At 39.6% G+C, this 25,335-nt stretch overlaps 1 protein-coding gene and 1 long non-coding RNA gene across 5 annotated transcripts; one reads left to right on the forward strand and one right to left on the reverse strand.

The window, feature by feature from the left end:
• Nucleotides 1-237: 237 nt before the first annotated feature.
• On the forward strand, nt 238-23,157 carry mindy3 (MINDY lysine 48 deubiquitinase 3). Its single transcript, XM_077526256.1, has 16 exons — nt 238-407; nt 832-1,151; nt 1,239-1,318; nt 1,424-1,484; nt 1,560-1,766; nt 2,771-2,822; nt 3,753-3,867; nt 3,954-4,027; nt 4,156-4,235; nt 4,427-4,497; nt 5,195-5,275; nt 13,996-14,068; nt 16,502-16,574; nt 19,238-19,325; nt 20,033-20,104; nt 22,453-23,157. Exons 2-16 carry the CDS (start codon nt 1,058-1,060, stop codon nt 22,600-22,602), a joined length of 1,371 nt encoding a protein of 456 aa, XP_077382382.1. The 5' UTR covers nt 238-407; nt 832-1,057; the 3' UTR covers nt 22,603-23,157.
• On the reverse strand, nt 4,079-24,519 carry LOC144021952 (uncharacterized). Of its 4 annotated transcripts, XR_013284228.1 has the most exons (6): nt 24,124-24,519; nt 16,628-16,736; nt 14,578-16,554; nt 10,994-14,502; nt 4,316-4,490; nt 4,079-4,226 (listed from the first exon to the last, which is right to left on the reverse strand). It is a non-coding gene; the product is annotated as an uncharacterized LOC144021952 (long non-coding RNA). The 4 variants fall into 4 exon arrangements; XR_013284226.1 differs by having other exon boundaries at nt 4,325-4,490; nt 10,994-16,554; XR_013284225.1 differs by having other exon boundaries at nt 10,994-16,554.
• Between the last annotated feature and the right edge of the window lie 816 nt (nt 24,520-25,335).

A 25,335-nucleotide genomic window follows, 5' to 3' on the forward strand; every position in this document is an offset into this window, starting at 1 on the left:
TAGTCCCGCCTCTTCCGTGGCATATACACCATAGTCATACTGTACGAACCGTGGCTGCTGTTCAAAATAAAAAATATTATTCCACTTTACCCAATACATCCCTGTTTAATACATACTCTATAAAGACATTTACCTCTGATATCCAACAGACGATTATTGTGGCGGGATGAAATTTGGAAACGAGGGCGGGATTCATATAAATGACAAGCGTATCGACCAATGACACAACGTGTTGAGAACGCACCCCTGACGTATTGGGACCCTTCTGGATTTCAACCAATGGGCGAGCACGTTACATTTACGCACAGACTTTTTTTTGGCTCTGTTGTAAATACGAATGACAGAGGCGTTGATATTAATGACATCGCACAATCAATACGGGAACCTGACTCGACTTCGTATCTCAGGTAAGTGAGCTTCCGCGTGATATTACCATTGGCCACCAATATACAAATATATTATCCTCGTATTGTCAGCAAATGGAGTTGCTAAGATATACTAAGGTTAGCTGATACTCGTAGTAATGCTAATGCTAGCGTGCGTTATCATACCTATCAATCACATTTGGGCTTAAAAATGTATCATACGCGTATTGAATGCACAAGTATGAAACAAGGTAGTCACGCAATCGTTTTGCCCCTGTCAACTGTCGTCATTATTTTTTTCGTTATTCATTCCTGGAAATTATTAGCTAGCCTCCCAGCTGCTCATTTGCTTGTTTGTGTTATAAGTGCAATTCTAGTTTTATACACCGCGTGTGGTTCTATTTGTTATTAAGTTATTCCATAAGTAGGTTCCTGCTTAACGTGTTTGTTTTCATGCTACCTGCAGGCCGATGGGACCACGTTGATGTCATTCCTCGTACCAAACTGTGTCCTGCCAGCGCAGAGAAGAATACTGCCTTGTTCCACAGGTAGCTTGTGGCCAATGCCACAGGCTCTACCTGCCCAGGGAAGTGGACTACCATTCGGACTAAACATCTTGCAAGTTGGCACCGACAAATATCAGTTGGCCTGCATAGTGAGTGACTGTGCATCAGCCTGCAGAGAAATTTGTCATGTCAGACTTAAACAAAGAGCTGGTGGATTTAGTGTGGGGGAGACCAACAAGCGGGGCAGTTTCAGCCTCTATCTTTCGCAGATGGACACAAGGTAGCATGTTTTGGCTTTAATTGCATTGTAGATTGAGTGCAGTCAGGAATACCACCTTCCTGCATATTTGTTGTGTCTTGTTCACAGGGTTTGTGTTCAGTGAGAATGAGCACACAGCACTGGAGCAGTTTGAAGGGGGGCCATGTGCTGTGATTGTACCTGTACAGGTATGTTGCTTTTCTAAAATGTTAAGTAAAGTGACTATGTGGCCACGGAAAACAGCACTCATCAAGTGAAGCATATTGCAGTAGACATTTGTGTTCTCCTTACAGGCTTTCCTCCTAAAGACGATTCTCTTTCACCGGGAAACTTCAAACTGGAGACACATGACAGGTGGTACAGCAAACCAAGATCCTTTACCATTCTTTCTGTATGCTTATTAAATCACGCATGGTTATGTGTTTTTAGAGGAGGAGCAGAAAACTGTCCTATGTTCTGCACTGAGTGAAATCCTGGAGTCGGCCTGTTCCAGCACCTCCACAGAGTTCTGCCTTGTGTCGTGGGCCAAGGGACAGATCCCGCCTACCCACACGCACACGAAAGCACAGACTCAGTTAGAAACACAGGACGTGCCAGTGCCAGAGAGCAGCCAACCACTAGACGGGCAACAACCCAGTGAGTCTTAACGTCTGTTGTCTTTTACAAGGCTCTGATTTAGAATGACACTCAAACAAGAATGCTCACGCCTTCACAAGAATACAGGTAGTCCTCTGAATTACTGGTTTTGTTTTGTTTTTGGTTTTGTATTTTTGTTTTTTTTGGTTGTTACTGTGTCTAGCAGTAACACCATAGTGTACAGTACATATGACAAGTTTACAGACCCCTTTGTTCAAATGTCAAGGTTTTGTGACAAAATAAATGAAACATAAATCATTTCAAAACATTTCCCACAATGACCTATATCCCGTGCAATTCAATTGATTTTTTTTCTTTTTTTTTGTCATCTTTTCAAGAGGGGGAGTAAAAATTAACAAGTGAAATAATGTGCAATTGCACACATGCTGTTAGACCTGGGGTGTGGCTGTGCTCAGAATTACCCAGTCACATTACACAAAAAAAAAAAAAAAAAAAAAATCATGTGAAATGGGTGTCAGCTCACACCATTTAAATAATTACATTTCAGCTCTTCTAGTAGACTTTCCCTTACATTATTTTATATTCTGGCAGAAGACTGAAGGTTTTGTTAACATGAGTTTTAACGTGCACTCTAAAAAGATAATTGTTGACCATTAATAAAATTGCTTGAAGTGGTAACATGATTGAATTAATTTAATCCAAAGCAATATATTTCCTCTTGAAGCAATTTTATTACTAGTAAGTTGGTCAACAATTCAATCTTAAATTGGTTCAACAAATCTCTTTTTAGAGTGTACTTGTTTAATTCTGAAAGTTTGAGTACATTTATGCCAAAACATTTCTCATCTAATTTCACTTCACCTTATGAAGGCTTTTTTTTTTTCTTTAATTGAACTGTTCAGATTATAGGTCATATTAATAGTGGAAACAAATGTGATATGATTTATTATGGTCAAACATTTTAGATGACGGAAACTTGGCATTTGAGCAGGGGTGCATAGAGTTTTTATATCCACTGTGTATGTTTGTTTTCTTGCACTTAGCTGCTTTGGCTGCTGAAGACCTTGGCTTTGAGCGATTTCACAGTATTCTTCAGTAAGTGGCACTTTTGACTTCTCTCTACAATAATACTTCAATTTTAGAGATAGAGACATGTTATTTTTTCCCCCACAAATTAAAACAGTCCTTGTAAATATTCTGTAATTTTCATAAAAAATTCTGGAATGTGTTTTGTTCAGAATACCCTAATGTTAAAAAAAAAATAAAAATAAAATACAGCTCAAACTCACCACCCCTGTATAAATCAATTGCTTTTGCGTTACCATGAGAGGAAAGTAATGCACTATAAGCAGTAAAAGTATAGTAAGTCAAGGCAGCAATTTATCACTGAGCAGCCAGAATATAGTCAATTAGTGTGCAGAGAAAAAAAAAAAAAAAAAAGCAACTGCTCATAACTTGGAATACTCGTGAATTGGTGCACGAGCAACCACTTTAGTGCGTATAACCCTGTTAGCTAATGCTAATCTGTGCATCTGAGCTCTACGTAACATTTGGCTTTGACGTGAGTGTTTCAGTGTGTAGTCTACCTGGAAGATTAAAATAAAATGCACACAACGAAGCTGCCAAACTTTAGTTGTGTGGTCTGTATTATCTCAATTAAACAGAATCAACTTGTTTACTGACACATTTGATGGCATGGTAATGTCAAACACGCACAAATCCAGCTGTTTGTAATTAAAAAGTAATTTTTCCATTGTTTGCCGCCTTTAATACCTGCTCGCTTGACACAGATGCACTCACTTCTTACTAGAGTTACTTGGAGGAATGGTACATCCATATCTTTTGTAAAAAAAAAAAAAAAAAAAAAAAAATGATAAATCACAATAAAAAGGCTTTGATAATGAATTGGCCGTTTACATTCGCTTTTTATTGATTGAACAAAAGGCACTGAATGCTGACTAAGATCCATAATTTGCATAATAAAGTAAAGTAATAGTTTAACAATTGTTTTTTCTTTTCCTGCAGGAAGCGGGTTGTGACATCTGTGTCAGATCTCCAAGCCGAGGTGCTTTCTCTCTTCCAAACCTGGAGGGGGTGCTGTGGAGTTTTGCTTTTCCTCTATTCTGTCATCCTCACCAAGGTATGGTTGTGGAATCAAAAGCAGAACTAATTTATGTATTTGATGGGTAATATGAAGAGTGAATGTCACACTATTGGTGTCTACAGGGAATTGAGAATATTAAAAATGAGATCCAGGACACGATGGAACCCCTTGTAGACCCAGTGCACGGCCATGGAAGGTACCGGAACACATTTTCACACTTCAGCACAAAAAAAAGAATGATACATAGTTGCATGGCCATACCCATAATGGCATGTATTTTCATCATAACCAATCTTTATTTATATAGTTTTGTTCATTTTGCAGTCAGAGTCTGGTCAACCTCCTTGTAACGGGCCATGCAGTCTCTAATGTCTGGGATGGAGATCGAGAGTGTTCTGGAATGAGTAAGAGAGCAAATATTTAATATAGTCAGTTATAGAAAACATCACATCAGACATACGATGCCATTTGGTGATGCACAAACTTGCGTAACATCTCTTTGGCAATCACGTCCACCAGAGGGCAGTAGTTTAAGCTCATGTTGACATTCTGCCATTCAGTCACTTTTTCTGTCCTCTGTGTCTTCCATGTTCAGAGCTTCACGGCATTCATAAGCAAGCATCAGTTGGTTTCCTCACGCTCATGGAGTCTCTACGCTACTGCAAGGTACAGTTACTGTACATCACTACGAATACAAATAAACATAAGCATCACTGCTACATGTACAGTAGAGTTTGTCCATATTGCAGTTTACTGAAACTGTAAAAAAAAAAAAAACAAAAAAAAAACATGCAAACCTCCTGTGATTCTAAACAACAGCCACAGTTTTTTTTTTTAAATATATATATATATCTATATTTTGTTAGATGTGACAGAAAGAATTTGGGCTATTTGTTATTGCCTAAGTAATGACCAAAAAGGAAATGACAAGGTGATGGATGCCAGAGTGAGTCGAAATAAAGTTTTAAGAGGCCATTGTGTGAAGTTATTCAAGTGCTGCTGTATTTATTTCAAATAAATAAACGAGTTATTTATGAGTGCATTCGCCTGACTTCAGTGCAGTCATGTGTGAGTGCAAAAATATGAATGGTTGTATATCTCGTGCCCTGTATGGGTGTTGTCTGCCTTTCTCCCAGAGTCAGCTGGTTTAGGCTCCAGCTACCCGTGACTCTGAACAGGATCAAGAGGTATAGAAAATGAATGGATGGGGGGGAAAAAAAAAAAAACTTTACGTGAAATGAGGCCAGCAACACAGAACAGAGAAATACTCATGTGATGTCTCGAATTAAACACATTATGATTCATAATAGGAAGAACAAATTAAATCAATATTAAATCAAAACACATTTTCTTCTTATTCCAGGTAGGGGCTTTCCTGAAGTCGCCCAAGTTCCCTATTTGGATCATTGGCAGTGAAACTCACCTTTCTGTGTTTTTCTCAAAGGCAAGTTCAACGCCGTAATTGTCTAAACACATGTCACGCAGTGTTTAATAAAAGCCAGACTTCTCGACAGGTTAGGAGAACCAAAATATGGAACCCACTTAACAGATTTAATAAAGTGAGGTCAGATATCAGTGCAAGGGAGGAGTGAGCAGAGGGAAAAGTAAGTGTAAGAGACATAGTCATATATGGCCAGTGCTGTTTTCTTGGCTTTCCACCTATTCATTTTTTTCTTAACTCATTCACTCCCAGCCATTTTAACTGAATTTTACAAGGCCCACGGAATATTGTGTTCTATTGCTATAAAAACATGGAACCTACCAAAAGAAAGATTAGTCTCTTCTTTCATCAGGAAAAAAAAAAAAAAAGTATATTTCTGTTTCTGTTTTGCAGCAACTAGCATGAGAATATAGCTAAGTTTCATCATTAAGAGCCTTTTGCAACATGGCCCTGGTTGATCTCTTACACTCTGCTGCCACCTTGTGGCCGTTTTTGTAATTACTACCATTATTTTTTTTCTCCCGTTCACTGCAGTTGAGAGGCTGCATCAAAGCCTTCTGTATGCTCTAGCACAGAAAAACATTATTATTATTATTATTTTTTAAACGTATAAATACGTCTTTGGGAGTATGGCTATATTTAAAATAGAATGTTGTGTGTTTTTTGGAGCAAATGAGTTAAAAGGAGTGCACTGTGCAGAAACATGCAAGCTCCACACGATACAAACCTGTAACCATGGAAAAAATGTCTCATCCTCATGCCTGGTGTACATATGTACGGTACATAAAACTGTTATTGATTGTGGTAATTATTACTTGTGGTCAGGCATTCTTCTCGAAAGCGGTAAGTAATGCAGGGATAAATCCACAGTCCTTGAGGCTCAAACAAGGCTTCAAGAGGTACTGGTCGTCAGTGTCAGTCAAATAAACTTGTCTTCCAAAATTAGTCAGGCCGTTTTAACTGTCAGCTGGAGGGAATGTAGCAGCAGAAAGGAATTTCATTTTAGTGATGTAAAAGTCAAAGACACGTGGTTGAGTTTGTTTTAATGAGATAGACAAATGCTCATATTTGTTTTGAGTGAGGTTTGGAGTCCATTTGTGGGAAGAGATCATGGCTCATGGTGGAGAATTATCATCAGGAGCTGAAGACTTCAAAAAGGCCACACAATTGCCTCTGAAGTAGTGAAGATTTTAGTTTTCAGGTTAATGATCATTGATCATTGTTAAGACTGGCAAATAGCAAAATTCAGTTTGTTTCCAGAAAATAGAATGCTTAGCTGTATTCCATTTCTATGTACACGCATTTGTGACGACTGTAACCTGCATCCTCATACATAATCTGCTGACAAGCAACATGACGAAATACTCTGGTTTCTGTTTATGTTCTTTCCAGTATTGATCAGTCCCGCATGTGGAAAGGAAGTCTGAACTAAAACGCAATCATACATACTGTATTCATTGGTCTGATTACAATGAATGTATTAGTTATGACTCCAGCTCCTTTTGCAAGTATGCTGATTGACCGTGAGCTGTCACTAATGAAAGTGGACGTGCAGCCCACATGTCCGCCAGCTCCATCTGAAGCGCAAACATTTTGGCCTTTGCTCCATGTGGTTTTGTGGCAGACGGCTTAATGATTGAGCCATTGTCATAGTTCATATCAGTTTCCGCTCAATGTGCTCTTCGTAATTACCTCGTGATTGACTGGCAGTGATCAGTCCAGGATGTGGCTTAAGTCGGTTGGAATAGACGCCATTTCCTGCCGAATGAAGGATAAGCGGCATAGAGGATGGATCAAGAACTTTTTTTAAAGGTAGCTTGGCCATCATAAAGTGTTACATCATAGCAGGTTGGTTTGGGTTAGCAGTGAGATTGGATCCATGTTCCTTGAATTCCTTAAGGGGTTACTTGTTAAATGATCCTCAGATCATTTCACAATAACAGATGCATCGTGCTACCTTGCATGGTGTGTAATCCCCTCATCCATACCGAGGTCAACTGTGTTTCAACTTCCAATCAAAGACCCTCAGGAGTCAGAATCCTCAGATTTCACTGTGTGTGTGTGCAGGGCAGTCCAACATTCAGACAGCTCTCAGTCCCTGGACAAGTAACTTAAGATATTGTGGTGTCTTGTGCATTTAGCTGGCCGGTTGACTTGGACCAAATCAATTCTCCTTGCTGTACTGGGGAAATAAGGAACTAGAGCATTGACCTATCTGTGCTGCAGGGAATTTTGGTACACTCGACTTGTGGCTCTTGTGATGGTACGTCGTGTGATTTTTGTCATTACATTATTGTAATCTCTTCATACTATGTTGAGCAAAAACAAAAAGGAAGTGGTCGGTCCATGTTTATTTTATTTACCAGTAAACCCGATACCTTATGTCTTGAATTTGGAGAAGAAGAAAAAAAGATATTTTTCACTAATGGCTTTGGTGAATGCACATAGGAAACTGGTGCCAGGTTAAAGCGGAAATCAACCCCAAAAAATATTTTTGACAATATGTTCTATGCAGCCCCACTAGTCTAAATATGGTATTCTGGTTAATATTAGTTAGTGGAATATGAGTTAAGCAGCAAAATCCAGCCATTTTATCCATCTCAGGGGGCGGCCATTTTGTCTCTTGTTGTCGAGTGAAGATGACATCACAGTTGCACAGGTCTCAGTAACAACCAATCACACCGCAGTGTCAGAAAACAGGTGAGCTGTGATTAGTTGTTGCCTGAGCCCTGAGCAACATTGATGTCATCTTCAGTCGACAGCAAGTTGCAAAATGGCCGCACCCTGAGATTGGATAAAAATGGTTGGATTTTGCTTCATAGCTCGTATTTCACAAATGTAATATAATCAGAATGTCATGTTTGGACTATTGAGGTCACATATATTATTGTCAAGAAATGCTACAAGTTGACTTCCACTTTAAGAACAACTCTACTTAACCTTGAGGCAAACAATATATATATCCCATGCAATCATCTTCATTACAACACCACGCCCGTAATACGCCATTGATTAAAAGCTCAGTTACATGCGTATAAGTCGGGTGAATTATGTGTTGGTTCGCTGATGACCAAACGTCGTTTCGAGTGCTTCCCGTTTGCCTCAGTTCCACTGACGTTAGTGACATATTCGCAAACATATACAGCCACACGCTCTCATTGAGCGCAGGGAACCTAATCCTGATTAGCGTTTGTGTTCCTGTGAGTGAAAGCGAATCCAAAATTCCCATCTGGATCCATTTGTCCGCTTAAGACTAGACCCGAATATATGCACATGCATGTTTTCTGACGTACTGGAGATGACTTTTCTTTACGCTCTGCCACCATTAACATGCTCTGTCAGCCTAAAACCGCTCTGCTTGACAGTAAATCTGCTTTATTTGAAGTGTACTACGATTTCCCAGATATTGTGATACCAAATCTGTACTACCTGCTAATGTAGCTTTTAGTCCCAGTATAGCGACATCCTCACAAAGGCAGAACATCCGATCCCTGCCTCTGATGTGTCAGTCGCGCCTTCTGCCTGCCTTTGGGGACGGGTGTGTATTCCCCGGAGTTGTCACCGGTGTGTGACTGCGGCTTTTTAGTCCATCAGCTTAATAGCGTTAGTGTTTTTGTTAATCTAATCTACCTACACAAGAAGCCATTCCACCATCTCTCTACCCATACACACTTCTCTTGTGTGCGAGAAATGTTTGATAGCATGTAACGGGATCTGTTTTTGAGATGCCAGGAAAAAAAAGGTGGAGATGATGGATGGGACAGCTTCAATAATTTTCTCTATTTTGTGTTTCCCTCTCAAAAGATTCATTTTGCCTTTAATTTAATCGCTTTCTCCATGAAATTACAAGCCACTGTAGATGTCACTTGTCCAAGTAAAATACTTCCACAAACATCTTCAGTATATTGGTCCCAAATGAGGACTGAAGAGGAAGGAGGGGATTAGGTCAGCAACAGCACAGTGGTCACTTAGGAAAAGCGTGTGCGTGGAGGACATTTTTAACCGACCTTTACTCTCTTCAGTGAGTGATGAGGGCTGCTGTATTTCATTCTGAGGGAGTTACAGGTGTGTATGTGGTTATGTACAGTAGTCCTGACCAGTGATTTACTAGCAGAGGGAAGAGCCGCTCTGGCGCGCTGTGTCCTGAGAATACTCCGTGAACGCACACACATGCTGCAAATTTTCTTCAAGGATTGGTACAAGACAGAGAAAACATATGTGCAGAGTGCAAACAGAGTTGATGTCAAGTTCTCTCCCCCATGTTGGCAGAACCACAAAAGGTTATTAAAGCCATGCCATCGCAAACAGACCATGTGCATGTGAAATGACATGGTAGAGACGTTTCACCGCATTAAATAGCAGAAAACCTCTTGATGGGGCTTAAGTTTTTTTTTCCGCACTACACAATTCTGTTAGATTCCAAAAATAACAAACACTAAAATTTATAATGCTTTAAGTTTCAACTTAAAACAATACAATACAATAAATCTATCAGGTGAGTGAGATGGATTTATAGGAGTTGATTTTCATTTAGTTGGGATCTCGCTTTGATGGAGAACGCATACATACAGGGGGAACCCTGGTGATTATTGTTTTTTCTTCTTCTATAAAAAATATACCTATAAAGTTGTAATAAATGGCTAGGGATGTTCGACACCACTTTTTTTCCAGACCCAATACCAGTACAAGTTCTCTCGAGTAGTCACCGATAAACAAGTACCGATAAAATTAAATACATAAGATTTCCCAAAAAAGGACCGATCATTTTAAAGAAAGACCTATATTCCTTTTAAAAAAAAAAAAAAAAAAAAATTGTGATTAAAATTGTGTGGGTTCAATTTGCTGGAAAATAATTTTGCACAATATCATAACAAATAAATTACATTAATTGTTTAAAAACAAACAAAAATCCCCATACGTCGAAATGATTCTGTCAGATCATGCAGTCACACTGTATTGCCTCATATAATAACAACTTGGCATTAACAATGAAGAAACAATAGCCTTTCTTTCTAGGAATTGGGGCCTATTGGGCCAAATGCCGGCCTTATTTCAAGGTATCGGTACTTGCGATGGGGGTCGATACACCCGTGTATGCAGTAGCAGCATGTAGTGCCATTTTTCATACAGTACAGTTTTATGGAAAAATGCTATATTTCTATTTGTAGGTATTTAAAATTCGTATTTTTTGGTGCAAAGTTTACGTATCAAAAAATACTAGCGGTGTCTGTACTTAATTACCAATGGTGACTACTGGAGACTTGAGTACTCGTACTGGTATTGGACAGGAAAAAAGTGATTATTGATTGTCCCTAGTCCCTTTTAAATGTATCTGGCTTTGTTTTTTGGGGCACATTTTATGTATAAAAAATACTAGTAGTATCTGTGAGACGTCCCTCGTCTTTTCTAAATAAGCTTTCAAGGAGGAGAAGTGAGGTGAGGGCAACGTAGAAGCGCAAAGTAGCAAAGCGGTGTACATTAACAGTCATTAATAATCTTTTGACAGGTTAGACCAAAGGCTATTGTCGAAGGCTGAAAGGCTTTGTGTGTGCTGCATTAGTCGTCCTTTCCCCCCGTGTATTGTTTTTTTGTTAGAGGATCCTTGGAAATGTTGAACCATTTTGTGGTGTCACCGCTATTTTCTGGCAAGGTAATCCAACATGTAAGACTCCATACCTGAAACACATGTACCCAAAAAACAGCTACAGTGAGATACGAAACCTTTTCAGGTTGAGCATGCCGGTTGACAAGATCTCGGCTTTGTTGTCTTGAAACGGATCCCTTCAGACTTTCTTCTTGGGCACTCAAAGCCTCTCAGCACTTACAATAGCTCTTTTGGGCGGACCGGAGGGAAATTACTCCCGTAGCTTCCTGCATGGGAAGATAAGGGTTCGAACCGGGGGGGAAAGGAAGCATGGAAGACAAAGAGGAAGTACTCCAAATTTGAAAGTACCTTTTTTAAACTGGACTTTAGTGCACTTCTCATTTAAACGACAAACCCCAGGTCGAGTGAGAGAGAAAATAAAATGGGTGATCTGTAGATTGGACTTTTTGTGCACGTATACAATCAGATGTGATCAAATGCAGGGTTGAAAAGGTTTTTTTTTTTTTTTTGTTGTTGATAGTCTTACGTCAGTATCAGTTTAATAGGACTTTCTTGATTTTTCGCCGGTGTTTTCTTAACTTTGTTCCTGTGTTGAGAAGCTTGTTGCTCCGTGAAGAGGGTCAAGGATTTCAGCCAAAACGTTGGACTGTGGGGAATGGAATGTGTTCCTCAAGGCCACACACAAGCACACTTTTTACCCTGTTGATATTATGTCTTGTTTTAAGTGTCGTTTGTAGAATCTCTGCATGCACAACTCGAATATAGTTGTTCTCTTTCCAGGCAAATAAACGTTTTGCAAATGGGGAATTATTACACTGTGTCTCAAACACACATTCACAGTAATGGCACCAAGAAGTAGACACGCATACACGTGCATTCCCGCGGAGTGTGTTTGCTCCATGTTTCCCAACTCAGCAGCATCTTCCTCAGGCCTCTAATAAAACACAGATCAAAGACAAGCAAGCAGACCTGTCATCACACACAGTTGCGTCAGTTTGGCCGCGATTATTTTACCTCGTGAGCATGTTCTGACAACTCGAGCTTTGTAATATCATCTACTGAACAGCCATAATGGCGCTATTTTTCTGTTGATTACCATGCATTAGGTCTCGGAAGACAATAAAAACTTTAGTTGAACTTAGTTTTACAATGTTCATGGCACTTCTGGGTTTTTAAGGCCCCATGAAATCCATTGTGGTTCTCATCACCTTGCAAAGAAACAATTCTTAACGTTAATGAGGTTTACGGCTGATCAACATTGTCGACGTGACAAAACCTCCACTGCAGCGCTCAACTGGTGACTTTTAGAATTTCTCATGATGATCAGTCACCGTTTACGCTCCTTGTGGGACAGACACTTTGAGCTAATGACAAATCTTCCAGCAGATTTATGAAGCCTATAATGTTAACAAATCAGGGCAGGCTATAGTATGTGTGACAGATCACCGTGTCGACTGGTCTGTTTTCTTTGTATCTGAAGCAAAGGCAGCTGGGAGTCATCGCTGCTCAGTCTCCCTCCCAAGTGAACACTGAGCACAGTAATAAGTGGACAGTGAAACCTTAGCAGCCTGCCCGGATCAAGCTTCAATAAAGGCCAAGGATGACTGAGATGAGATGATCATTTGCCCGACAACAAAGTTATGTATTAGTTTATCAGAAATACAAAGAAATGTCTGCATGTCTCATCTAGACACCTCATGACAGTTCTGTTAACAAAAATGTCTCATTTGACTTTACTGAGCAGATTCATTTATTTTTTTTAACTACACCTGTCTTAGGTCAACCCAAAGATTGTCTGGACAAAAATATATTTTATGCACCCCCACTAGTGTAAACACAACATTCTGATTAATATTGCATTTGTGGAATATGAACTAAGCAGCAAAAAAACACCTGTTTATTCCCATCTCAGTCGGCGGCCATTTTGCCACTTGCTGTCAATTCAAAATGACATCAGAGTTGCTCAGGTGCCAGGTAACAATCAATCACAACTCACGACCTGTTTTCTTAGCTTGATAATGTGATGTTCACAAATTGAGCCTGATTTTTTATTTTTTTATTTTTTTGACTGAGCTATAAAGCCACTGTGATGTCACTTTCAGTTGATAGCAAGTGGCAAAATGGCCGCCCCGAGATGGATAAAAATGGGTGGATTCTGCTGTTTTATTGGTATTCCACAAACACAGTATTAATCAAGAGTACTGTTTTTGGACTACTGGGGCTGCATAGAACATATCGTGAGGAACATTTTTGGGTTGACTTCCCTTTTAACTATACTTGATATTTTTGATCACAACTCTGTTAAAATTATTTTTCCCCCTAAAATAATGTGAATTTATAACATTTCCATTTTCTGAACATACGCACATGGAACATCTTTGCCCACACTGTCAAAACCTTTGTTTTTTATTGAGATATATATTTTTGGGTTCAGTCAGCGTCATGTTAGAAGCTAAAATTCCTCTTAGGATGTTTTGTGCCAAAGTTGGCTGGTATTTGAAACTGTTCAATCCCTCCTCAAGTGATTTATTGTCTCTTTTTTTTTTTTTTTTACGTCAGAATGAAAACAATAACAGATGTGTGTTCATTCTCGATATTTGATGCCCATGTTTGGAAACATCAGAAGTGGGATTCTCGACATTTAATATCCAAAAGAACCTATCAAAATGAATGAATATCCAAAAATTACACTTGGGTATTTACTTACCGCTAATCTTATCTGGGGGAGTTTCACCAACAAACAAAGTGCGGAGTTTCTCATGAGTCATGTTTATGTGTAGGACTTGATTACCTGATTGTATGTTTGCAGTAAAAACAAGTCGGCAGACTTTATCAGAAAATCAGCTAATAGCCTGGCAGACTCCAGCGATTACACTGGCCCCTTGCACAGTCACACGCACACACGCTCGTTCAGCCCACATGACCACATGCACACGTTTCTACGGGTTGTTGGTTACATTGCCAGACACTCAACATCCATTTTATTTATACTACTTCCCACACATCCTATGTCTGCTTGCTTGGCTCAAATCCGAGACATTTATAAGTCAATCATTCTCCTTATTCACTCACGTCATTGTTTTTTTTTTTTTTTCCATTGTCAATTCTCTGCCTATAGGAGATGTCCCTGGTCGGTCCAGAGTGTCCATCAGAGCAGGCACGGAGGGTCTTCCAGTCATTTGATCCTGAAGGTAATCAATTGTTGCAACGTATTCATTACATGGCATCACGCTCACAATAATGAGGAGACATGGCATATTCGACACGCATTCCACGCCTATCTAGTGATTCTCCTTTGCTTCTTCCTCAATTTGCTTTTTTTTATTTTTCTTTTGCAATATTTTTCCTCTTCAGTCACCAGAACGCCTTTTCTCTCTCATCTCCACTGTTGTTGTTTAGGTTGGTGAGCTCAGCTTCTCGTACAGCTGAGTCAACCATCACACTTTTTTTTTCTCCTTGTCGCTTTCCAGGTTACTGGGGGAAAGGACAAATAGAGTGATGCAATAGTAATAATACAAAGAATGGGTTTGGATAAGGGAGTTGTTTCCTGTGTAAGACGGTAGTCCCCGACCACTGGTCCGCAGCCATTTGGTAGTAGGTTGGGGGACATTGGTTTAAGACTTGCCTGGAACATAAAAAGTTATGAATGTGTTCATTAGCGAAATAGGGTGAGATGCAATATTAATGAATGTCTACAAACCTCAAATTAATTCCCACAGTTAACTTCATCCATCCATCCATTTTTTTTAACCGCTCGCTCCTCACAAGGGTCGCGGGGATGCTGGAGCCTATCCTAGCTGGCTTCGGGCAGTAGGTGGGGTACACCCTGAACGGGTTGCCAGCCAATCGCAGGGCACACAGAGACGAACAACCATCCACACACACAAGCACACCTAGGGACAATTCGCCCAATTAACCTGCCAAGCATGTCTTTGGAATGTGGGAGGAGAGAAGAGAGAGAGAACATGCAAACTCCACCCAGGAAGGTCGGAACCTGGACTCAATCTTGCGTCCTCTGTACTGGGAGGCAGACATTCTAACCACCTATTCACCGTGCTGCCCTAGTTAACTCACTATATGTACAATACATCCATCCATCCATCCATCCATTTTCTTGACCGCTTATTCCTCACAAGGGTCGCAGGGGGTGCTGGCGCCTATCTCAGCTGGCTCTGGGCAGTGGGCGGGGGACACACTGGACTGGTTGCCAGCCAATCGCAGATGTACAATACAGTACTGCAAAATTCTCAACCACATCTTTGTTCTAGAATTCAAGATAGTATATTATAGTACAGATGTAATTGGCTGCTTTACATGAAAAAATTGTGATTGAACTTTGAAGCCCTGTTTTGGCTTCATTATTTTATTTATTTATTTACTTACCGGTATTTATTTTTGTTGTCAACGTTTCCACCCAGCACATTACGATCTGATTGTGTCTTTCGCATTTCTTATGTTGTAATCAATGTCTGATTACCACCTCCCAGACCATGCATGTAATGACACGCGCCATGACGGAATTATGTGACTAAACACTAGGTTGCCATCAAAGCTTGACAAACATGATAAAATGCGTATCAAACAGCAGCTCTGACTGTGAGATGTCGAGGATTCATATGCTTCTTGTCCCTCTACAGCAGACTTAATTTTGTTATAGGACGGGGCGATATGGCCAAAAAATAAAATTTCTTTTTTTTTCCTGTCATTCAGGATGATTACGATTTTAATCTAATAAACCCAACAAACATTTATTTTAAGGTTTCATTTATTCAAAAATAATTCCTGTGCAAAATGTTCAGACGACAATTATGTGTACAGATTCTAAATCTGTTTTAATATAAACATAACATTCATAACTTGCGCTTTAATGCCACAATTAAGTAGTCGGTAGCTATTGTAAACATGACAAACTTTGATTTATTGCCCAGGGGTATTTTGTAACTTTTGTTATTACTTCCTGTCTGGTTTTGTTATGTTCATCCCGTTTTACTTTGACGTGCACCATGACTGGTGTGGTTAATATTTTGAAAATGAGGCCCGTCATCCACGGAAATCACAGCCGGTCATGTTAACAGCATTATCCCTTTTTGTCGCCATTAATGATGTATCTCTTTACAATACATTCAATATATAATACCTTTTTTTTTTTTGTCCCAGCTGTCTAAACACACAGACTGTAGCATTATATGGTGACAGACACCGATCGCATCCTGCCTGGGCAACGTGATTAGCATGTTTTCTTTTTCGCACTTGCTCATTGACCTTCACCTCGAATTTGTATAAGATGTAGACCGCCATATGCACACATGCAATAGGATGTAGAGCCCACGTAGGCACGCACATGTTCATGTTTGAGTGAGTCACATTCCAAATCCCGACCGACACATCTTAGCACATGTTAGCGTTTAAAGCGTCTCCTCACAGGTAAAGTAATCATCATGTCCATGGAATGCGGGTCACAAAGAAAGGGCAAGGTGTATATACGCGAGGTTATTTTAACTTGCATCACAAGTTAATTCCCATATGGTATGTATGTGTGCGGTATGGGTGAAGGTCTTCTTTTTTAGCTACAGTTGTGTCCTACACCAACGTGTTCATCCGTCTCTCTGTGCGTCTCCCCTCAGATAACGGCTTCATTCCAGACTCTCTGCTACAGGATGTGATGAAAGCCCTTGACCTAGTCTCAGAGCCAGAATAGTAAGTTGCCTGCATGTCTTGAGGCTGGTCTTGCATGTGTGTGTGTGTGGCACCTGTAGCTCTTAAGTTCCCACTCCAAAGTCACGGCCAGGCCAGGTCAACAGCGCAGCTCACGTTTCACTACCAGGCTTGGATAAAGTACAGCTCGAGCCGACTCTAATTCTTAAAAAAAAAAAAAAAAAAAATAGGTCAGAATCCGAGGCTCAGAGGGAGAACATTAACGACAGGAAGAATGCCTGTAAGAGAGGAAACACTTAAAAGCAACGCTTCAAACAGGAGCACGTTTTCCACCGAGGAGTGTTAAGCCCTGCATTGGGACTCCGGGCATCGTCGAGTCTTTGGACCACTGATGTGCTCTGCAGAGCCCCAGATGGCCAACATATCACAACGTAGCAGAGCACACCATTGGGGGGGGGTACTCCTTTCTCTCTGCTTGCCACACATGACACCAGTGTAACAGTCCCAAATCCACCATATTGAATAATATTCAGTTAGATGGCGGAGCAGGGCTAAAACAGCCCGTTTTGTAATTTTATTACCAGCAGAACGAGGACATGCAGTTCTTTTCATGTGCCTCACGCTGCCTGTAATGGTTTATTATTTCCTGTGATGGTCAGCTTCTGGCCACTTACGATCAAATTGTAGATATTCTCAGCCATAAAAGTATTTTGTGTTAATGTCCTTCTGTTTGAAGTTGATCACGTCTGTTCAGCCTCCAGAGCGTGCTCATGTTTTGGGGATTGGGTTCATTTCAGCGAGTTTTTTACAGCATGTTCCTTCAAGTGAAAATTAACCTTTAATGTGCTCATTTTGACTCAAGTTTTAAGATTCCAAATATGGTTTCTTGCCTTATTGTGGGCTATTTTGGACTCGGGGTGAATTGAGACCATCAGTGTGGAATGTTTTCTACCTTTTACACATGCAAAGTGGAATTTATTCATAGCTCACTGTGGGAAATAAATAAAATCAGAGTTGACTCGTCTTTTTTTTTTTTTTTTTTTTAGGCATTAGTAATTGTTATTGTGCAACAAGAGAAAGGATTGGGATTTCCTGGTCAGTTGTGCATCAATTAGTTTCCTTTCTAGTGTCATTAATTAGATGGCCCATGACAGCAATATCGCACAGTTGTGATTTCCATCTCACTTTTCCGCACAATGCATGGCAAAGTAGGCATCAAAATTTAGCGCCAACATCTTAAAATCTGAATAGTTCCAGGAGAACCGCAGAATGTTAGTCCCAGTTTTTAACAGCTTTTATTTCTTTACTTAGCTCCCAGTTTGCATTTTATTCTGTTTTCTTTTAGCTTTTAACTGTTTTTATTTTGTTGTCCCTTACTTTTTAGTCCGTGCTTCCTGGGTGCATTTCCTCACATGGTTTCTCTGTGCCCCGCCAATTTATTTATTTATTTTGTGTGTGTGTGTGTGTGTGTGTGTGGGGGGGGGGGGGGGGGGGGGGTTATTGTATTATGGATGTTTTGGTGTCACCTTGATTTGCATTTTAATGTATGAAAGGTGCTATATAAATAAAGTTTGATTGATTGACAGTTCCATTGGATTCTCAACCCTAATTCTGTGTTACCATAGTAACATTATTTTTGTTCATAATGAGCCAAATTTGTTTTGTTTTGTTTTTTGTTTGTTTTTTTTACAATATAGTTGTATGCTTCACAACTAGTCAAAACATGGCATTCTGATTAATATTGCGTTTATGGAATATGAATTAGGCAGCAAAATCTACCCGTTTTTATCCATGTCAAATGGGGGCCATTTTGTCCCTTGCAGTCGACTCAAAATGACATCACAGTTGCTCAGGTCATGACCAATCGGGGCTCACCTGTTTTCTTAGTTTGGTCATGCGATGTTCACAAGCTGAGCCCTTAATAACTGTGATGTCATTGTGAGTCGACAGCAAGTGGCAAAATGGCTGCCCTCTGAGATGGGGGGGAAACAGGTCTGGGGGTTTTCTACTTTGTTCTCCTTGTGAATGTCTTACGCATGTGAAATTTGATTTCCTGTCTGTAACATTTGTGTGTGATACAGTACGTCTTATTTTGCAAGCTACTGTATATCTGAATGTTCTGTTCTCTCATCTCTATTATTGACAGAAAGCTGCTAATGTCATCAAAACCGCAATGGTGCTTTCAAACCAGCCAAGCGAATGTTCTGTTGAAATTCGCGTGACTTCCTCAGACTGCTGCCAGATAAAGGAGCGCAGTGTCTGTATACCGAAACCGATTGGCGCATGGCCGTAAATCATAGAGCGGTTCCAGAGAAAACATCAGCTGATTGCATTAGCGCACAATACTCAAGGATGGATTAGACACGAGGAAAAACCTGCAGCACGCCCCAGCATTGCATCCAGTCCGCTTTTAAACAACCACGTCATGTATACACGCACGCATCACACTTGCATGTTGTCGGTGTCGAGTCTCTCCCTTTTTCCTTAAAAGGGCAATCGAACAAGTTTTGTTTTTTTCTTTTTCATTTGCTCGGCAATAATAATAATAACGCTGACCTAACACAGGAATGTCTGGAAAGTGGTATATTTAGTTGCACCACAGTCTTTGTGAAAACACGCAGGCGCTCACCAAAACATGAGAGCTGACGTGATGTTTCCCTTTTCTTACCAAACTTTTTTTTTTTTTTTTTTTCTTTCCCCTTCAGTGTCAATCTGGTGAAGAACAAGCTGGACCCAGAGAACCTGGGCATAATTCTCCTGGGACCGTTCCTCTTGGAATTCTTCCCTAATCAGGTCTGTGAAGTACAAAAGTGGACTCACAAATTCCTTCCGTCCCCATTTGATTTGTTTGTATTTATCGCAGTTAAAAAACGATCAGACTGAGGTCGCCTTCACATAAGCATCGATCTCACTGGCCAAGTGCTGTTGGCTAATCAAAGGCTTTTGCGCCAAGACATTCTTGTGGCGTCTCATGTGATATCTATGCGTGTGTTCACAATCACATGACGCTGCTTGCTAAAGAGCAGAGAGAGCGGTTAAGCCTTCCTTTTTTTTTTTTTTTTATGAGGCAGAGATAGAGGGAACTGTGTTAAAGTGATCAGGGCTTTGGGGACCCACCAGGGGAGCAGCCCGGAGCTGCAAAGAAATTATACCGCCATTAGCCAAGTGTACGCACACGCAGACACACGTGGGATCGGGTCAAGGGTTTGGGTTTCATATGAAAGGCATACAAACATGAGAAACTGGACGCGCGCTCAGACAACACACCCTATTAAGCCAAAGTCAGCACAAGTGTTATTGTCTTCCTCGTTTTGGCTGTTATGTGGTAATTGGAGTTACACTTAGCCTGAATGTAACACGCAAGATTGCAAGTTTGCTGCCAGGATTTTGCAGTCAAAAATGTTCCACTTTTGGGTTTTAATCTCCAGTTGTACGATTATGTTCCGGCCAGAGAGTCTCCCCAGCATGTTTTTCACTCTGTTTCCCGGCTTGCGTTCCAGGATTCAGGAATCCCGGACTCGTTTCCCGTCTACCACTACAATGGACTCAAACAGTCCAACCACAACGAGAGGGTAAGACAGTGGCGCTTCCTTCTCTTAAGCCGTCTCCATCCATGCTGGATGTCTTCATTCCAAGTCACACACACACACACACACACACACACACTGTTGGCGGTATCCAACCCCTTCCAGAATAAACAGTAGCCGTTACAAGCCTAATAGCTTGTTCAGTCATCCAAAAACTTCTATGGCTTTCCCTCCTGGTCCTCAAAGCCATTACGACACAGAGGTAGGTGAGTGTCAACAGCACGGCTGTGATGAATGTTCACCGACAGGCTTCGTGTGATGGATAGCTGTCAATGCATAGCACTTGACTAGCCTGGTACTCAGGAATATCACTTTCTGCAACTGACAGCATGGATAGGGCTGTCTGTGAAACTTTTTTTTTTTTTTTTTTTTTTTTTTTTTTTTTTTTTTTTAGCCCATACATCTACCTGAAGGTGTACACGAGTCTGCAACCTGTGGCTCTCATAAAAAAAATAAAAATAAAAAAAAAATTAAAAAAGAAAGAAATGGCAGATTTTTTTTTCATATTTTTAATTTTTTTAGATACAAATTATTTGAATAAATTATAAATTAAAATGTCATTATCGAAATTTGTAAGTTGTCAGAAAAGGAGACAGAATGAACAATTCTGAGCTCTTAAAGAAAAAAAAAAAAAAGAAAAAAAAAGAATGTAGATGAAAACTTTTTTTTTTTTTTTTTTTTTTTTTAAAGCTCACAAAGTGACAACAACAAAAATGTCCAAAAAGAGCAGAAAATTACCATGACACAAAATTATACACAAAATTGCCAGAAAAAAAAAAAAAGTAAAATTAATGTTAAAGGCAGAAAAGAAAATATTCAAACAAAGAAAGTCAGAAAATTACCATAAAATGTCTTTGGAATTGCCAAAAAAAAAAAAGTTCATTATCAAAAAGGCAGGAACTTTGTGTGTGTATGTGTGTGTGTGTCTAAAAAATGTTAAAAAAATAATAATAATAAAAATTTAAAAAATCCCAAAAATTATCATATAATGCATATAAAATTGCCCCCCAAAAAAGTCAGAAGAATTATTTTAAAAAGTCAGAAATGTAAGTTTAAAATGTAACTTTAAAATGTTCAAAAACAAAAGAAGAAATCCCACAAATTGCCATATAATGTCCAAAAAAAATTGCCAAAAATTGATAGCAAAAAAATAGCCGAAAAAAAGGAATGAGGCATAAAAAAAATTATAATACTGTATGTCCATATGGCTTTGTTTATCACAATGTTCAAAGGTTTTGCGGCCACAGAATATTTTTTTTGGCATATATTTGGTCTAAAATAGCTGTTTTGACAGTAAAGTTGCTGACCCCTGGCTGTAGAAGGTGCACCGCAAGTAGACAGAAACATACACTATGCATATATGCACGCCAAGGCGCCTCTAAGGTTGCTGTGGCGATTCCTTTTCCATCGACTCAAATGAGTATAACAGCTCATGAAAGTATTTTCAAGTACTATTCCCACCTTCCCACCCCTGCAGCTGGTATAAATGTGTATGTCTGCACAAGTGGGTGTGTCTACTCGAAAATAACATCGACACACATTTCAACCCACACCACTTTAGGAGAAGTGCCTGGAAAGGGATTGATAGCACCACTGTCTGTCGCCAGGGTCAACACAAATTAAATCATGCGATATTGTTTCCCACTGGGATACGTTGCATTTATAGTTGTTGACCACAGAAATATTTGCTGCACACTAAGGTCAGTTGCTATTTGGGGCATTACAATGCTCAAGCAATGTACATGAAAATCATAATCACCCGTTTAACTCATTTGCTCCCAATAACGTGTAAATATGTTTTTTTTAAATGTTTTAAGTGTCCCAAAGACGTATTTATACGTTTTTTTGTTTTTTAATGCTAAAGCATACAGAAGGCTTTGACGCAGCCTCTCAATTGCAAAGAACGGTTGCAGAAATGGTAGTTATTACACAAACGGCCAGCAGGTGGCAGCAGAGCAAAGGAGATCAACCAGGGCCATCTAGGAAAAAAAGCCAAATGACTTACAATTTTGAATAGATTTGTGAAAACTTGAAACTTAGCTCTCTTCTAATGCTAATTGCTGCAAAACGGTAAAAGATAGAAATATACTTTTTTTTTTCCTGATGAAAGAAGAGACTTGAATCTTTCTTTTGATATAGCAATTGAACACAATATTCTGTGGGCCTTGCAAAATCAGTTAAAATTCAGTAAAACGGCCGGGAGCGAATGGCATTGCTTCTGTGAAAATGGCTGGGAGTGAATGAGTTAAAAAAAAAAAAAAAACTGTATCCATCCATGTATTACATGAGAAAATGTGTTCGTTTGAACTAAGGTGCGTGTGTGTGTGTTTCAGGTAGAGTACGTGGAAGGGACCGCTTTGGTGCTCGGGTTTGAAGACCCCATGGTACGGACCGACGACACTCCAGTCAAGCGCTGCCTACAGACCAAGTGGCCCTACATCGAGCTGCTGTGGACCACCGAGCGCTCGCCGTCACTCAACTAGTCTTGTTTGTACGTGCAACGGACCACTACTGCCTCCATCTCACACACAGACACAAACGGCTCTGCTCTAAGGGAGCTCTTAAGAGACCGGGGACCACAACCACATACACGCAACATCGATGAATGAGAACCTCACAAACGCACACAAAAAGTCTCCCGACAACTGTATATGCCTGAGATTCATTCTTTCAGTAAACGATGCTATTGTCTGTTCAGCACGGCTTGCCATTCGTCACACAGGATGTTTATCATGTTGAACTGTAGCGTGTCACAAAATCACACGCCAGGCGCGTCGAGTTGTTACGACAACTCCACAACTGAAGGACGGCAAAAACAAAAAGGAACGACCAAAGCCTTCCACGTGAGAACACAAGACTTTTCACTCTCACTGCTAAACGTTTACAATGTTAGGAGCAACGTAGGCACTCAAACAACTGTGAAGGTTTCTTCAATGTCTTCGACAACATGTACGACAATGTACCTCATGCACCACACAAAAGTTGGCCGGGCGCTCATGTATTTATTAACACGCTCACAGTTCAGATTGTGGAATAAACTTTTTTTTTTTTTGGCATCCTCCTCTGTTGTTTAAATGCCGAGTCCTCCTCGACCCAACTTGGGGGAAACGACAAGTTTCCAGACCCATCTTGCATCCTTTCATCACTAACTCACTTTGCACTCTGCTAAGTCTCACAGGCGATATTTCACTGCAGCTCCAGGATGGTGAGTTACGATGTCTGATAAAAATGGTGTAAAATGATGTGTTCTCACTTTAGTACACTTAACTCATTTACTAACAATAACGTATAAATACGTTTTTGTTTAATGTTGTAAGTGTCCTGTCTGATCTCGCTTACCTGGCCAACTCTCCGGTTTAAAGGGTTAAAGTCCCCCTTTGTCTCAAACCGTAGTAACACGGAATTCACAGAGGTGACGGGGACTCTCCAAGCTGGCGTTTAAAAGGATTCGTTTAGGTTCTCACCGCCCCAGTTTTAGAATGTCAGCCCCATCTTACCTTAGATTAATACCCCTAAAGAGTAACCTTTAATGATTTAAGGATATAAATCTAATCACACTCTTTTTACAGCGGCTCCTTTTCTAATGACCGATTGCACTTGATAAGACCTAAATGTGTTTAGCTGTCCTTGTTAGGACCGCAAGGGCTTGTTTTATTTTATTCATGTAAGCCGAAGTAACATTATAGGATTTTTGGAGTACAGCTATCATTTATTTGGAATTGTTATCTATTCGATAAGAGATCATTAAGGTATCTCAAAGTATGACTCAAATAGTAAAAAAAAATAATAATTAAAGCAGGAAAGTGAAAGTGGGACTCAAGAAGTCAATGATTAACGTGACAACACACAAAACTCTAAACCACATTTTGTCTTTCTTGATTACTTGATTAATATTCAAACCAATCGCGAAGCAAAATCATTTAATATGGAATATATTTTGATTACAGACAAGAGATAATGATTCACAAAATAATTTCAAAACAAATAAAATCACATGTACTCACAATCTGTTGCTCCTCATTCCAGATCACCAATTGAAGAAATACAACAAAGTGAAAAGAAGGGCAAAAGCTTTGAAAGAGTATTATTCCTTTGATGGGTGGTTATGAGAGGTAGCTAATCTGTGATGAACCTCCTGGATCAAATTAACTTTAAGCTAAACAAAATGCTTAAAGAAGATAATTGAGGAAGCTGGCCATTTACTCTCCCTGCTATTAATTTAATAAAACAGATTAAAATAGGGGGAAAAAACTGCAAACCTCCAACAACTAATCAAAATAACTTGTCAGCTACAAATTACTCATATCTTAATTGTTAGAGGAACTTCCTCGCTTAGCATCTGGGGGAGGGTAAACGGGGCAAAAATGGCAGTAAACACGTCTCTGTCGATGGTGCTTTGCTCTTTTGTTTTTTGCAATGAGCTTCATTTATCTCTGCTAATTTATAACCTCGGAGGCTGAACATAGCGTGACTAAATGAGGGTGTGTCCCAGCCAGTTTGTGCTGGTTTTGACAGACTGCTGAGTTATAAGACATCTAGTGCTTAGAATCGTTTTCAGTTCCTAAAAAGGCCTGTTTTGTGGACCTCACGAAACGTTCAAATCCCCAGACTTCCCCTGTTACCTTGTGACTTCTCTCATCAATGCCAGTTTTGTTTATTCTGCAAAACACATTTATAGACAATGTCTAGTTTTTATGCTGTCGTAATCTATTTTTTATGCTGTCATAGCTCCTATGTTTTAAGAATAAACTATACCTCTTATTTATGAATAAAACCTCCTTCAAAGCATTACATAACATATTGCCCATAAAACACCAATGATGATTAATATGAATACAAAACTTGAATAAAACTTGAATAAAAATACATTTCATGTCATCTTCTGGTGACAGGCCTAACCTTAATTCCCTACTCCAATTTAACTCATTCAGTGCCATTGACGGCTATACACGTCAAAGATCCATTTTTACTGGGCTGGCAGTGAATTAATTAATGGTTATAAAAAATAATCACGAGAGCTCTAATTTTTGTTTAAAAAAAAATAAAAAATCAAAGTATATGTACTCTTACACCCCTTGTGGCCGTTTTACAGGAAATATAAATTAGAAGCAGAAAATTGCTATTAACTTCAGGCAATTTTAAGGTAAAATACTATATTGGGATATATGTCTTCATTTAAAATGATCTGTTATTGTTTTATGGAGGAAATTTATAAA

This window comes from Festucalex cinctus, chromosome 7, assembly GCF_051991245.1.
Source record: "Festucalex cinctus isolate MCC-2025b chromosome 7, RoL_Fcin_1.0, whole genome shotgun sequence".
Classification (NCBI taxonomy): Eukaryota; Metazoa; Chordata; class Actinopteri; order Syngnathiformes; family Syngnathidae; genus Festucalex; species Festucalex cinctus.